We start from the raw sequence: 14,389 nt of genomic DNA on the forward strand, positions 1-14,389 counted from the left end.
TTTATTTCCTGCAAAACCCGTCGCCCAGTTCCTTGGTCACAGACACTTCCACAAATGGTTCATTTGGGGATTGTGCAGCCAGTAGAAAATTCCACTTAAACGCTGCGACAGCCCCAAGGCTCAGCGTAGTTGCATTTTTCCCACTGACGTGGCTAACGGAATTGCTATCCATTTTGCATGATTATTAAGAAAAGAAAAGAAGAAATTTTCCAACCTTGTCCTATAAATAAGCTGTGACTTACTTGATCTTGACAGGTGACTTAGTGCTGCTGTAGAGTTTTCCAGCTGCAATAATGTCTCAGAATGATGTATTCAGTGGGGTATCAGCTGTGAGCCATGCGTAAACCGGGGGGCCTAACAGGAGCTGTGAAGAACCATTTTTACTGTTCAGCTTCGCAATTATGTCCTGCCTCCTGCCAGCCCCCAAATGCATACGTGTATGGATGGCCTTGTGAGCAGGTAGGCATGTGCACACACAAGCATGCCTGGAGAGGCATCTTTTTTGTGGCTGCTCTATTTTCCTTTGGAAATCATTAAGATTTTTTTTTTAACTATAACTTCTAGAGTTGAAAAATCACACCCGAGCTGTTTCCTGCCAGCCCACCCTCCTGCTGGAAAGGTGGGTGAAGTTTCCTTAGGCTACTTGTGTAGAAGTGTTCCCATAGTATCACACGTTTCAAAACACTCGCTCCCTTCTGGCCTTTATGGTTTCCTTCTGCCACCTGGAACAGCCCAGTGTCGCATCGGGGTGAAAGCTGTTTGTGCTAAGGCACAGGGCATTCTCAATGCCAGGATTTACTTATTTTTCAATTGCTCTGAAAGTCTGGTCAGCCAGGGGAAGTTTCTTTGTCTGTAGGCACACACAGAGGTGCCTAATAAAGTTATTTGATAAAGCACGGGTCCAATATGCAAAACACACGTGTGAGAGAAGAGACATAAGCACTGAACGTCTCAGACGCTTTCTGACATCTGCAAAGCACAATTCCAATAAGCTGCACACGCACGGAGCAGAGGGAGCAGAAGCAAGAAGATAAGATATGACAGTTGCTAGTAATAGGAGACAGGTCGCCAGACTTTTTTTGGAAAGCATGTTTGTGTGGTGTGAAACACATTTTAATAGGTGAGAATCTTATACCTGTTGCAGAGGATGGGGACAGGCTTTCATGGGTCTTCTGAGTACACACCAGTGGTGGTTATGCAGTATTTGCACATGCAGGAACCTGGTGGTCTGGTGTTCACCAGCACTTGGGCATGCAGGACTTACGCATTTGTGCACGTGGCTTGTGCAGCATCGGCTCTCTGAAAGGCAGGGGGAGGATTCGGTGCATACAGGCTCTTGTGTCCGTAGGCATTACAGATATGTTTGTGAGGTCCTGTATAAGATTTTATTAACTGCTTGGTCCGGGGACTGCTCAGCATATTGATTGCCAGTAACGCATGCAAAGGGAATAAATGCTACATTCCCAAGATGTTAAGAGAAAATCAAGATTTCCGTATGAAAAATGTATTTTTTTTTTTTAACTGATAGCCCTATGGCACGGCTAGTTTCTCAGCTCCTACCTGACCCAGCTCTGAATGGCTGCAGCATTTGAGTATAATCTTTTTGTTTCTTTGTGTAAACTCTGCTCACAAACCCAGTATATTCATTGTATTAGGAGTGTTCAGAACATATTATTAACCTATGTTTGAGGAAGGAGCGCTCACAATGAAAGCTTCATTATCAGATTTAGAGCCACATACCATTCCTTTATTGACCTGCCTGGTGTAATCAATGCAGCAGCCACACAAGTTTGAAATCGTGTTCCCTGACTGTAGACTGTGCGTCATGCATCTAGTGCTGATTGTGCATTATCTTTTAAATGACACTGCCTAAATAAGTATGGATTTGTCTACCACAAATAGCTCTTCTTTCAATTTGAAGATGGTAAACCTTTCACTTTTTAAATTGATATTCAGGATGACCTAAAAACAGAACTGTAATAAAGTGCACAAAAAACGTCCGTTGTTAAAATGCTGAGGAGTGTGTCTGAGCACAGAGTGGCCTGTGTATTCTTTACATTTTCATGCTTTCCCAGTTAGGTTTAGTGGACAAGCTTCTTGTCAGTGCTGCCATTGTGTTTGTAGGGCTCCATCCATCCTCTTCCATAAAGTCATTATTTGACTCGAGAATAACATCCAGCGCCGCAAAGGTCATTCCTTCTTAAGACCAAGAAAATTTCCATGTATAGCAAAGTAAAAAGCCATTGGATTTTATGTTTGGTGATGTTAAATTGTCTAAAAGCAAAGTAGGTTCAACTGTCAATTCACTTGACTTTATTCGAGTATAATGCTTTATCCCCTGATAAGCTTTCCAGGTTTTTGCACAGTACTTCTCGTTTTTGATTCTGAAATATTTAGCGTCACAGACTGGGATGTGTTCAGAGGACTAGTGTTATGCTAAACAAGGACCAGTTATTTTCGTCAGTCGATTGTATTTAATTTCACAAGGGCTCCTTCCAGGTGTGCAGCAGCTATGATGCTTCTGCCGCCCCTGTAACCTTCTGGCACGTTAAAGCCTGACCGTTATTGTGCAGAGTTTCCTCGCAGGCTGCCCGCCACAATATCGCAGATAACTTTTGCCATGATTTAGGAACTCAGCAGCACTTCTGACACCTGGTGGTCACTTTTTGGGAGTGCACAGTCCAGAAACGCTCTTGCCTGCAAATGGGGTCACCGCTGCCGGCCCGTCTGGCCCCGTGCATCGCAGGCCGCCCATTAGCTCTTTCCACAGGCAGTTTTCATCAGGGAGATGTCAGCCCTGGATAAAGCAGCGGATCATTCTTTTTCCTGATCAAGATGTAACTGTGGATAGTGTAGAAGGGCCAGATGATTTATGAAAAGTTAAAATATCTTACTTTATTTTAAAGCTTCATCATTGTAAATAAATAATTAGATTCAAAATTCATTTAGTGTTTAAAAACTTATTCTTCAAGCTGGCGGACATGCCCAGTTCTGTTATTAGGCAGATGGAGACTAGTAAAATTGCCTAGGCTTGAAATAATGCAAATGAATTTTTATATTTGGGGATGCTGGGGACCTAGCTCAAGAAAAGCTCACCATGAAGCACATTTCTAGTTGCTCAAATAGTTGAATAATCACACAAATAAGGCTGAGCTTATATGTAGGACTGGGTTTCAGCAGCACACAAAATGTAGGTGAATTGGTACTGCTCTAAAAATACGCTTCCAAGGTTGGCTTCACGATTTATTGGCTCCTGCACAAAATGGCAAGACAGGTCAGCATCCTCTGATGCGAGATACTGTGATGACATGAGGCTATTACAAATCTACCAAAAGGAAAAAAAGGGAACAAAAAAGACTCTAAACTGCTGAAAGGAATGTGTAGAGCAAAGTCTATTCTTTAAAGAGATTTAACTTCTGGGTTACATGTCCAGCCTTTTTTCTGCTGGGTATATTACCCTTGTGCCTGAACTGGCGGTTCAGCTGTTACTGCCGAAGTATTTCTTGGACTGAGAAGTGTGTGTCACAATCTGGTGTCTCTTGCTGCCAGTACTTGCACCCGGTACTAGTGAGAATAAAAGAGTAAAATATGGCAAGGGTTCCCCCCGCGATTCAGATTTTTTTTTTTTTAATTGTTACAGTTAAGGGAATCCCTAAAGGCAGTTTTTGCCCATGAAGTGTTACCACTTTCTTTATATGTATTGAAAGGAAAAAAAAAAAAGAAACCCTCATGGCTGTACTTGGCTTGTAGCATTTTTTTTCTAAGTTCATGCCAGCATTAACAGATCTGTCAGAACAAAGCAAATGTGTCATATTGGCAGCTGTTACTTATGAGTACTTTTTCTTTATTGCATTTTGTTTTGTAATAATTGAGAAGCTTTTATGTTGAGCTCTGCATAAATGGTACTGAGTAGGAGGGTATGGGCATGCTTTCTATTATTCTGCCCCTCATGCATGTCTCCTTTTTTCGTCTTTCCAGAACCACACATTGAGCCAGCACGCACAGTGAGCCACTGGCACTACAGGACACCTCTCTGCAGAAGACTTGACGGTGGCACAGTGGGGAGGACCATTTGAACATTACATCCAATCAAAGTGTCATTTGCAACCCAGATGTAAAACTCTAATGATTTGGCCATGAGGCGCTGCTATTATAAGCAGCTGGAAATGAATATTAATGGAAGAGATTAAAAGTATTCCATGCTCAGTATTTTTTATTGTCCTGCTTCAGCTAGTGTACTTTAGAGCTTCTGCTTCTGACTGAATTTATAGTGTTAGATAAATCTGCTTTGATGCTGTTGCCCTTTGTTGCTTCTTGTATTATATTGATAGTTAAAGATTAGGTGTGATTTTTTTCTTTTTTGTTAACTGCTTTTTAATTGCAATTTTAGGTAACTGTGCATTGTGATGTGATTGCTTGGCTATTGTCTGAATATTTCTTTTTAATTTTTTAATTAAAGACTAATGCTTTGATTGGATTTGCCAGTTCACCGGACAGTGATTAAAACTATGTAATGAATATAATCGGTTTCAGTGCAACTGGATGGTCTGCTTTATAAATGTGACTTAATCTGATTGCAATAACTAGTACAGTTCAATAAAGGGAATACATGAGCTTAGCGTCAGCGGTTGTCTGTCTGTCGGTACACGCTGCATCACCACTGCCGGCTGATGTATGTAAGTCACAAAGCGATGGCTCACCTGACAGCAGAGCGCGTTCTGTGCTCCAGGAGGAAGGAAGATTGGGAGAAAGCGAAAGCCACGTTCCTGCGTCTAGTGTTGTGCTCGCTCCTGGATGCACCTCCCAGACTCCCATGGTAGGTTGAGGTGAGGTAAGAACATCTACTATGAATCTGGGCACGGAAAGGTGTTGCTAGCTGATAATACTCTTAGCTTTTACTCAAGTCAACAAGAATGGAGGGGACCTGGTCTATAGCTGCCTTGACCCTATCTCTCTGTGCTTCTTTGTTTCAATACAAAAAAAATAGCTTTCTGGATTATATATGGTTGCGCAAATATTGGATCAGGCTTCGGGGACCCTGGCAGGAGACTGTGTATTTCAAGCACATGGACTTCTAGGCCCACAGGTATTGTAGCTCTATGTAACTGCCATACTTCTGACAATTGAAACTGCCATCATGCAGCCTAACAGAGCTAATTAGCGGGCTTTTTTTTTTTCTTTTTAAACATATCATATGGTAATGAGGTAAGTTATATCTCCAGTCAGAGAAACAGTCATTTTAAGGACCATGGACACCTTTGGAAAGTTAGTCAGATGCAGTTCTCATGGTATCTCCTGCTTGAATGAATCATAATCGTCATGAAAGATGTTTAGCAGTTGTGACAGCTGAAATGATGTGGTTACCCATTCCCACGATGTACGAGGCTTTGCAAGACTGTGACATAGGAACAGGCACAGTTAGAGCCTTTCAAAATCGCTGCACTGAACTAGAGCACAACTGGTTGTCATTGTACTGCGTCTGGGCTTGGAGCATGTAAGTGATATTTTGTAGGAAAAATGTTTTCAAGGACGTGTAGTCAATGCCCCAATTAGTTTATATAGCAAGTTTATTAACAAGTGCAAGGGCACAGCTTGTTGACACTGCAGACGACATTTTCAACATTTAGATTCCTGCTGCTGTTGATAGTCATGTTGCACACACATAGCTCCTCCAAGACAGTGGGACATGCTGCATATAAGGGAAGGCTACTGGGCATAGCCGAGGTAGGGTCATGCCTACAGCAGGAAAAACTAGAGCAGATGCAAGTTCTAGCTTGACAAAAATGTCAACTTTCTCAAAAAAATGAAGTAATGTCCCATTTGGGGCAAATGATAGGTACGTTTTTTTTTCCTGCCAGTTATTCTGCTGAAATAGCATTGCATGTACAGTCAGACAGAAAGAGTTTAGGCTCAAAATTTTGATTTGTGATAAATTTATGAACCCTAATATAACAAAACTAGGAATGACCATTCTTTATCCAGAGAGGACAGTTCTGTTTTCATCTAGATAATTCTTAGCTCACTGTTTATGCAACAAAATCATTGTACTAAAATGATCCATTTCTAGAAAAAGTGTTAGCATTCTACCTGATTATTTCTCCATAAGCCACGGCACAGATGTTTATGGGCTGAAAAATTAGCTAATGAAATCACCAATTCATTATTCTCATTCATAACGTATGCATACTTTTAACTCACAGGCAACACTTCAAGATGGGAAATGGAACAGTGTCTTGCAGTACAGGCTCATAGACATGCCCTTGCAAGAAAAGCTAGCTGGGAACGTACATCAGCTGCTCTGGTAACAGCTCCTGTGCCACCTTCTCTGTGCTAAAAGCAAGGCAGCAGGTTCTCACAATGGAGATATTGAAAAGGGAGGCTTTTCGCCTGACACTGGCTTTGGAATGATGCTTGATCACTTCTAGGCAGGCCTTGAAATGAAAGGAAATGTAGGTTTCTATCTTCAGGAAAAGGTTCTGCGTTGGGAATCACAAGAGTGAACTGATGTTTTCACGCAACTCTGAGAGCTGCTTTAGTAGTGCTGTACTGAAGCACATGCCTTTGTCTCAGCATCTCCCTGCTGACTAGTTAAAGCTAGGCATATATTCACTGTGCTGAGATGGGGAACTCCCCATGTGGGGATCCCCTTCTGAGCTGCATAATCTTCCCCACCTGTACTGGAAACATGGGCATGGGGCCAGGCTGCTGGGGTCCACGCTCAGCCTGGCAGTGCCAAGCAGGCTGGTGTCTAAGCTGCGTGTTGCATCTGCCTTGAACCCTGACCAGACCGTGGGCGGGGGTGGAGGAAAGGAATAGTTTGGTTTTCCACCTTACCTGTAAAAGGTTGGGAACCCCAGCGCACGGAAGTGAGGGCTGTGGTCCTGCTCCATCTTCTTCATCCCTTCTGGTACATGAGCTTCATTCATGAGCAGCACAAGTCAGGCCGGAGAGAGGGGCTGGACTGTGCCCCCAGGGCTGGGAAAAAATTGAGCTGTGGTCCTCTTCTGCAGGTGCTCCGGTATCTTACAGTACTTGGGTAATATTTGAACACTAATGGACAAATGATGGGTTTTTTTTTTTATTTTCTAAGACAATACGTACAAAAGTGCAGGGACACTTGCCATCAATCTGCTGGGTTGCTTTGTGGTATTTTTGGTATAACCAGGCCCATAATCACAGCATCACCATGGCAAGGGATGGTGCTGTCTTGATATCTGCTTTCTTAGGGGCCAAAGAAATCCAGTTTGGGTGTGGGGATGAAAGCTACTGCAAGGAAGCAGAGGGAGAGCCGTCCACTCTTCTGCTCCTGCCATGGAGCTGCATCTGCGACGTGCTGGACACCTGCAGCTCCCAGAGTTGGTCCTTAGCCTATGCCAGGGTGCAGCGCTGTTGTCTGACCCTTTTTTCCAAGGCCTGAGCCTCCCCAGGCAGGGCTGCGCCAGCCAGAGCGCCGGGTGGCAGAGCTCTGCAGCGCAACGTGGGGCCTTTGTCTGGTGGCTCCCGTGCGACTGTTTTTTCTGTGCTGCTTATCCCACTTGGGAGCAGGGGCAGAGCAGCCCTGCACTGGTACAAAACACAGTTTTGCTGGCATAGCTGCAATCACACCAGGGAGTGCTTCACCAGCATAGTATATAGTTCCTGTATCTGTTAAAAGCTCCTAGGGAAAACAGAGCCTAACTGCAGGTGGAGAAAGATAATATCACAGCTTCTGGTACATGTTTGTGGTTTCACCCCCTTTTTCTTAGTGGCCAAGAAGTGCCACAGAAGGCATCTGGAAAACAGTCAGAAATGTTGGCTCCAAAAGCTCCTATATTTCAACAGCTACAACATATTGAAAATGGAATGGAGAGCCTTTCAGTAATTCCTGTAATGTTTCCCTGCCTATCATTTGTGTAACTCACAGCTCCTGTGCCGTGGTGTTGCAGGCACGGGCTGGCACAGGCTGCTCAAGGCGTGGGCAACGCAGATGATTCGCAGGTAAGTGCAAACAAGAATTCTGAAATTCTTGCTGAGGATGGGCTTTAGGCAAAAATTCAATTTATGATTGGAGTGGCATTAGGGCCAGTACGGTGTTGGAAACCATGAAAAATTTTCTAAATATATAAAGAAAAGTTGTATAAACAAATTAATATCTTCAAGTTTAGACAGATACTGAAATATAAATTCATATTAACCATGGATTAATAAAGGACTTGTGTTTGTAGCAGTCCAGTCTATCAGCCCTTATGCATTGAATGATCTTTGCATTTAGCTTCACTACATACCCACTCATCCAAAAAGCATTGAAATATTTAGTCAAGAAATAGCAACCAGTAGCTACAGATGATATATTGTCCATGTAGTCAGCTTTACACATTGTTTTATTCAATGCTTCTGTAGATAATTGTCTGATCTACCACCTTCAGCAAGGGGTCACCGCCTTCAGTCAGGTGCCTTAGAGTTTTGGAAAAAGCAAGCGCTTGGCCTATTGCCTCCAAAAGAAAGGCAGAGAAAAGAAGTTTGGGGACCATTTGAGGGCATGAGTGACTGGTCACTTTGTGCTGGAGCATCTTTGAGTGGGCTGGAGAAAGTCACCCCACTGAGCAGCAGCTCAGAGGGAATATGAAAGGGAAAAATCAGAGGGGTGAGGGGGCCAAGGCGGATGTCCCTCCACAACCTTCCTGCCCTCCAGAGGAGTTAATGGAAAATCCACCCTCTGGCGGCCATTTCCATTGCAGTGAATCCGCACATCCCACGTCCCAAGTGCACAACTCACTTTCTCCTACCAACGTCGAAGAGCAGATTGGGTTTTGGTGTGTTTGTCCAGTTTTTGACATGTGTAAATCACTCTCTGGTACGGGCAGTGAAGGCTTTTCCCCTGGTCTGCGTAAGTGGTCTCCGTGTTTTGGCCCACACCCTAAAGCAGTGAGGTTTCTGCAATCCCCCCTCCGCCACCTCAGAACAGCTGACCAGCTGTAGCTATGTTTGACAGAGGTGCAGAGGTCTGGGGATACCGTATCCCTGCGGTACGATCCTTAGCCAGGATAAGAACAACGCCCTGCAAGTGCTGTCATGGACAAAAGCGTGTGAGCTTAAAAACACATGGAAACCCAGGTGGCGGGAGCTGCAGCAGCCACCAGGCTTTGGAGCTGACGGGAGCGTGACTTGTTCTTCATCGCTTTGTCCTTTTTTTATCCCCATTTTTGCCTTTTGTGAAATTAATTGTTCTTAGTTTTACCTGTCTTCATGAAATTGCTGTCATCCTCACAACTTTAAGATTCCTCTCCTGCAAACGGCAGCCAGGGCTTGCCTTTTGATCTATTTATCTGTGAATTATTGTTACTTTCCTGAGACTTAGCAGATTAGGCGATGGAGGGAGACTGCCTGTCTACAGGAGGTGTCCAAAGGAGAAACAGCGAGCACCCCAAGAGAAAGACAAGCTAATTGCTGCATCACCTACAAGATTGCTAACAAAGTACGGTCTTCACTGCCCTAATAACGAGCTGCAATTTAACCACATGAGATTGTCCTTTTCCAAGGAAAAAAGCGAAGCATTTCCCCTATGTCCTGGGGGTGCCAGGGAGGAGGGGGGCCAGGGCCAGCCTTACGCTGGTGCAGCACCTCACACGGGGGCCTGGCCCCTCATTTGGACTGGGGGCACCGGCAGGGAACGGCCCTGCACCTCCATCAGCTCTGCCTGTCCTGCTGGCTGCTTCTCCCCGAGCCGGTGGCGTGCCGCCCCGCTGCTCTCTGCGGCTGTCCCCTTCCTTCTGCCATCCCTGGCCATCTGTGTCCCCGCGGCAGGCGGCCGCTCCGCCACGCAGCGCCGCTGACCTGGCCTGCGCCCCCACAGCCCCGCGGCCTCCTGCCAGCGGGGAGGACGGAGGAGGGACGCGGGGCCTCCTGGCCTGCGAGCGGGGCTACGTGCCTGGGGACGCTGCCGCAACGGTCGCAGCCAGCACTGGGGCCTGGCTGCGCCTCGCCCAGAACCTCGGTGAAGGAGAGAGAGGGCCCAGGCCTCGCGCCAGGCTGTGCTGCCTCAGCGGCCAGGGAGGGCAGGGGGGAACGCTCGGCTGTGGCTACGAGCAGCAATGGCTGAGCTCTGCTGAGACACTCTCTCCCCGTACTGCGCAGGGAGGTGGGCGCCCACCATCCCCCAGGCTGAGCCATGGCAGGGGCTCCTTGCCGTCCCTGCGGGCTGCCAGGCCACCCCCATCCCTCCTGTGGTGCCGTCTGCCTCGGCCTCCTCTTGCAGCAGGGAGGCTGATGTGCTGCTGAGCCTCTTTGGGGCTTTCTTTTTAAATCAAAACTTTTTTTTTGTTTTCTGAAGTGGGTTAGTTCTCTGTGGGCTGAGAGAGCTGAGCTGACCCGCAGGGTGGGCCGGCAGCTGGGGCAGAGGCAGGAGCCGGGCGGGGGTCTCGGCCACTGCTCAGCCCCTGCGGCAGCCTTGCCCACTGGGGTTTTTGCCACCCTGTTTCTGCGTGGATTTCACAAGCTGCCCTGTGAGAAACATCAGTCTTCAAGCCTGCTTTAGGGACATCAAAGCCCCCAGGTAAAGAAATGTCACACAAGTATTTTCACTATTTTACCCATACCTGGTTTTTACTACTTTGTCTGTATTTACAGCACAGTGGGGTCAACCTGCTCCAGCAGGTTGCAGAGGCAAAGCAGAGTATTTACTGACTTGTGGGAGAACATACAGACTAGGTTTTCTGGATTTTGCTTCTCCTGACATTCCCAAATATGTGTTGGTGTTTAAAGCCCTGTACAGCACAGACGGTATCCTCGGGAAGCAGGGACTAGAGAGCTCGTGCATTGCGGGACTCCTCCGTGTGTGAGAAATCCTGCTAAAAGAGGCATAGCCTTTTGAAAAAAATCTTTAGCCCCAAAATCTTTTAGTACCAACTAAAATTTTGCTTTGAACTTAAAAAATATCTATTTATCTGTGTCTTCAGTTTTACGTGACTGGAAGAGGTACCTGGCCCCCAGCGTAATCCTTCCCTCACAGTAAACGAGCGAGCAAAGGAGCCCTCCAAGCTGCGCGTGCTGAAGCTGTGTCCCTGAGGTGCTGGGCTCTTCTTTACCCGGCCTTTAATTTAAAGGGGAGGGAGAGAGAAAGAACATCTTTTTTTCTGGTTGAAAGCGATGCAATAAATAAGTGCATCATCTTCTTCCAGTTGCAATTTATAGGCACTGTTCCTCAAGAAATGGGCTTCTATGCATGAAAGCTATAAAATATACATGCCATTTGCAAAAGATACAGCTTCTACTGTACATTTTCTGGTTTATTCACAAAGTATCTCAGTGCAAGCCTGCCATGGAGGGAGGGTTAAGGAAGTGTGCAAATGAGCTTAGCTAATGCTTTTGTAATGGTGCTAAAGAAATGGTCAAGAGCTTCCATTAGCCACATGTAGCAGAAACAATTTGGGTTGCTAATGGGGAACAACAGAGTTTCACCCAAAGTAGGACCCAGAACCATTTTTCTTCATGAGGGCTCTTGTGGCTTAAGACTTGATCAAATGTTGCATAATTCCTAATAAATATGCAATATGTTATATTACAGTGTATATCCTCAATGCTAAAACACTCAAACCTGGAAGATGAGGCCTCAACTGAAAGCAGAATCGGGACTGGAGTACAGACAGTGGAAAAAGAAGTGGATAGACTGAAAGGAGAAGCTGGGCAACACCCAACTGTGGCAGGGCCAGTGGATGCAGTGCATGAGCTTAATTAGTTTTGCCTCTCTCTCCCTAACTGGCCTGATAATTTCTGTGATGATGCCAAGAGCAATTGTGTTTAAATAAAACCCCGCGTTTCACTCTGCTTTCAGCACTGAAGCCGAGGGTGTGTGCGGGTGCAAGCACAGGGCCAGTGCAAGGCAGTGCCAGGTAGGCTCTCCGCTGAGCGAAGCCATGTACGTGATTTCCTGGCTGTTGTAGGCTTGTACCAGCTGTTCCTCTTACTAGATAAACCTGGAGTTTTGGCGATAGCCCTCTGCCATGTACATTTCTCATCTGCTCCCTGGCTAGTTGGATTATTTTTTTCAAATTTCAGATCTCTCTTTTTGCTTTTTCTACATTTCCCTCCCTTGACCCTTCCCCACACCCCCAGCAGTGGCACCTGCATGGGCCACCAGATTTACAGTTTGCCAGTGCTCATACGGCGACTGTGTGGCAAGAGTAAGTCTGATGCAGAAGAACCTGCTGGTTTTGGTGTGGCTTGAGAAAGGTTGTCTAACAGTGGGCAGGGGTGTAAGAGGAATGGAAATTTCTGCACTTGTAAATTTTTTTAAGGCTGCAAATTGTTTATTTGATGAAAGGACATAAGAAAAGAGGAAGCTGAGATATGTGGCACCCCACTTGGGAGGGGAGGCAACCTTTGCTGGTAGATAAGATGTGTTTGTACTAGCAAACAGGAATGCTAACTCCCCTTCTGAGGGGTTTAGCACCCTAATAGAGCATAAAATGCAAATTAAGTCTAGAGTCATCCCTGCCCTCCATTCTTCATTTTGCAAGGTAATTCCAGTTATTGGTACATTACATCAAAGAATACACCAACCTTCTTTGCTTTCTGGGAACTGCCAGAAAAGTGCATCTTCTTTCATGTTACACTGCAAATATGTACACAATCATTTCCCTTGACTTCGAAGAGTTAAATGTTCACATAAGTAAGTCACACTAGGATCAGAGCCTTAGGTAATCTAATGATACTGGATAACTTGACTGTGCATCATTAGCTCAATGATGTACCAAGCTCAGGGAGAGGGGGAAAAAAAAAAAAACAAACCAACCCCCGAACCCTGAAATGTATTTGTGTGTGAGAGAGAAATCTGGAGGGAAGGGAGAGGAAAACACAGTCAATATGTCTACAGTTCATTTAAGATGCTGAAAAATGTTTTTTTCTTTTTTGTCAAAAATGTTATTGAGAATAGAAACACAAAATGAGAGAAGAACCAGTGAGGAATCCAGAACACCCCCATGGCATGTGAGACCCCACTGGAACAAATAGAGAAGAAGTAGGTGCTGGAAAATATATATTCAAAGCAATATGGACACGTGTAAGCACCAGAACTGCAAATTGGGCCTGAAAACCCGATTCTTTCTTTGCAGAGCTGTGTGTTGTTCCTTTTCCGAGACCTATCGGTGCATCCTATTCAGCCAGAGCTCCCCAGCTCAGCTGTATGTTACTTTGCCCATAAGGGTGTTGAACAAATATTTTGTATCCAAGAGAGACTCATTAATGTCTTTCAAACCGGATGCAAGTTTCTCATTATTCTTCTGCATAGGTCTAGCAATGGGAGCCTCCTCTAGAGATGCCCTACACAGATGTCTTTAGGCAATGTTGATGGCATGAAGTAGGAATTGTTTTCACTGAAAGATTTATAACCTTATAGCTTTTCCAAGCCTAGGCAGTGCATGTGGACTGAGAACCAGCAGCAAGGGTTTTCTGACTTCTGCACTATTCTCTAATACTGACTAGCCTGGAGAAATCATTTTGGTTTAAATTTTTGCTGTTCTGGGTCCTCAGTATGAGGAACGAAATGTCAGAGGTTTTTCAAAGGTACTGAATGTTTCTGACTCCTATTTGAATTGAAGCTGCAGGTTTTGAGTCCTTATTAAAAAAAAAACCAAACCAAAAAAACAAGCCCATGGATCTTAATTTAGGGCTCCCCAAATCAGAAGCCACTTTGAAAGACATGCAGAAGCACAGAACAGCCGATAGATTTCCATATCCTGCAGGGTTTTGGCATGAATCCCCTTCTTTGGTTCCAGGCAGAAAAATACAAAGAGACGTCTGTGAATAGGACCTCGCAGGGTGTCCAACCCTCTGAGTGAAATTTCCTGTGCAGAGGATGGTCTCGGCCTACATTTTCTAGTTATTATATAGAATTTGTTTCCTGCTAAGCTAGAAAAAAATGTATAAAAATACAAAACCTTCAGTGAATTCTCACCTTATAGAGCTACTTCAAGCTGTAGAGAGAGAATTTGTACCGGAGGAGTTGACATTGGATAGGGTAGTTCAAGAGAGACACCAAAGCTCAGCAGAGACATCCTTTAAAAATTATTTGTCTTGTCTGCAATATTTTATAAGTTGATCCAAATCAGATTTTGGAGTAATACCATTAGAGTCAACAACCAACACCCAGGATGAATGTAGCTCTTAAAGTGCCATTCAGGCTCCTTGAGAGACACACATCCCAATGACTCCTTTAGCAGTCATTAAACCAATTATCATCCCAGTCTATTTCCAACAATTATCATCATAGACTTTTTGGGTTTAATCAGCTTTTTAATTGACCTGTGAATAAGACGGGAGATACAAAAATCTCCCCTGATACCTCAGGTGTAACTATTACACACTTAGCATTGCTGTGCACATGAAATAATTTACACCATAATACTGATCTGAG

At 45.0% G+C, this 14,389-nt stretch overlaps 1 protein-coding gene across 8 annotated transcripts in view; it reads left to right on the forward strand.

Moving 5' to 3' along the window:
• Positions 1 to 4,618, forward strand: part of ZNF423 (zinc finger protein 423) — a 234,904-nt gene extending 230,286 nt beyond the window's left edge. For all 8 annotated transcript variants that reach the window (XM_075161205.1, XM_075161204.1, XM_075161211.1 and 5 more), the window contains one exon: positions 3,979 to 4,618. In XM_075161205.1, the coding sequence (XP_075017306.1) occupies positions 3,979 to 4,008 (30 nt within the window). In that variant the 3' untranslated portion in view covers positions 4,009 to 4,618. The remainder of the gene's footprint in view (positions 1 to 3,978) is intronic.
• Positions 4,619 to 14,389: the final 9,771 nt, after the last annotated feature.

The sequence above is a fragment of the Calonectris borealis genome, chromosome 12 (assembly GCF_964195595.1).
Source record: "Calonectris borealis chromosome 12, bCalBor7.hap1.2, whole genome shotgun sequence".
NCBI lineage: Eukaryota > Metazoa > Chordata > Aves > Procellariiformes > Procellariidae > Calonectris > Calonectris borealis.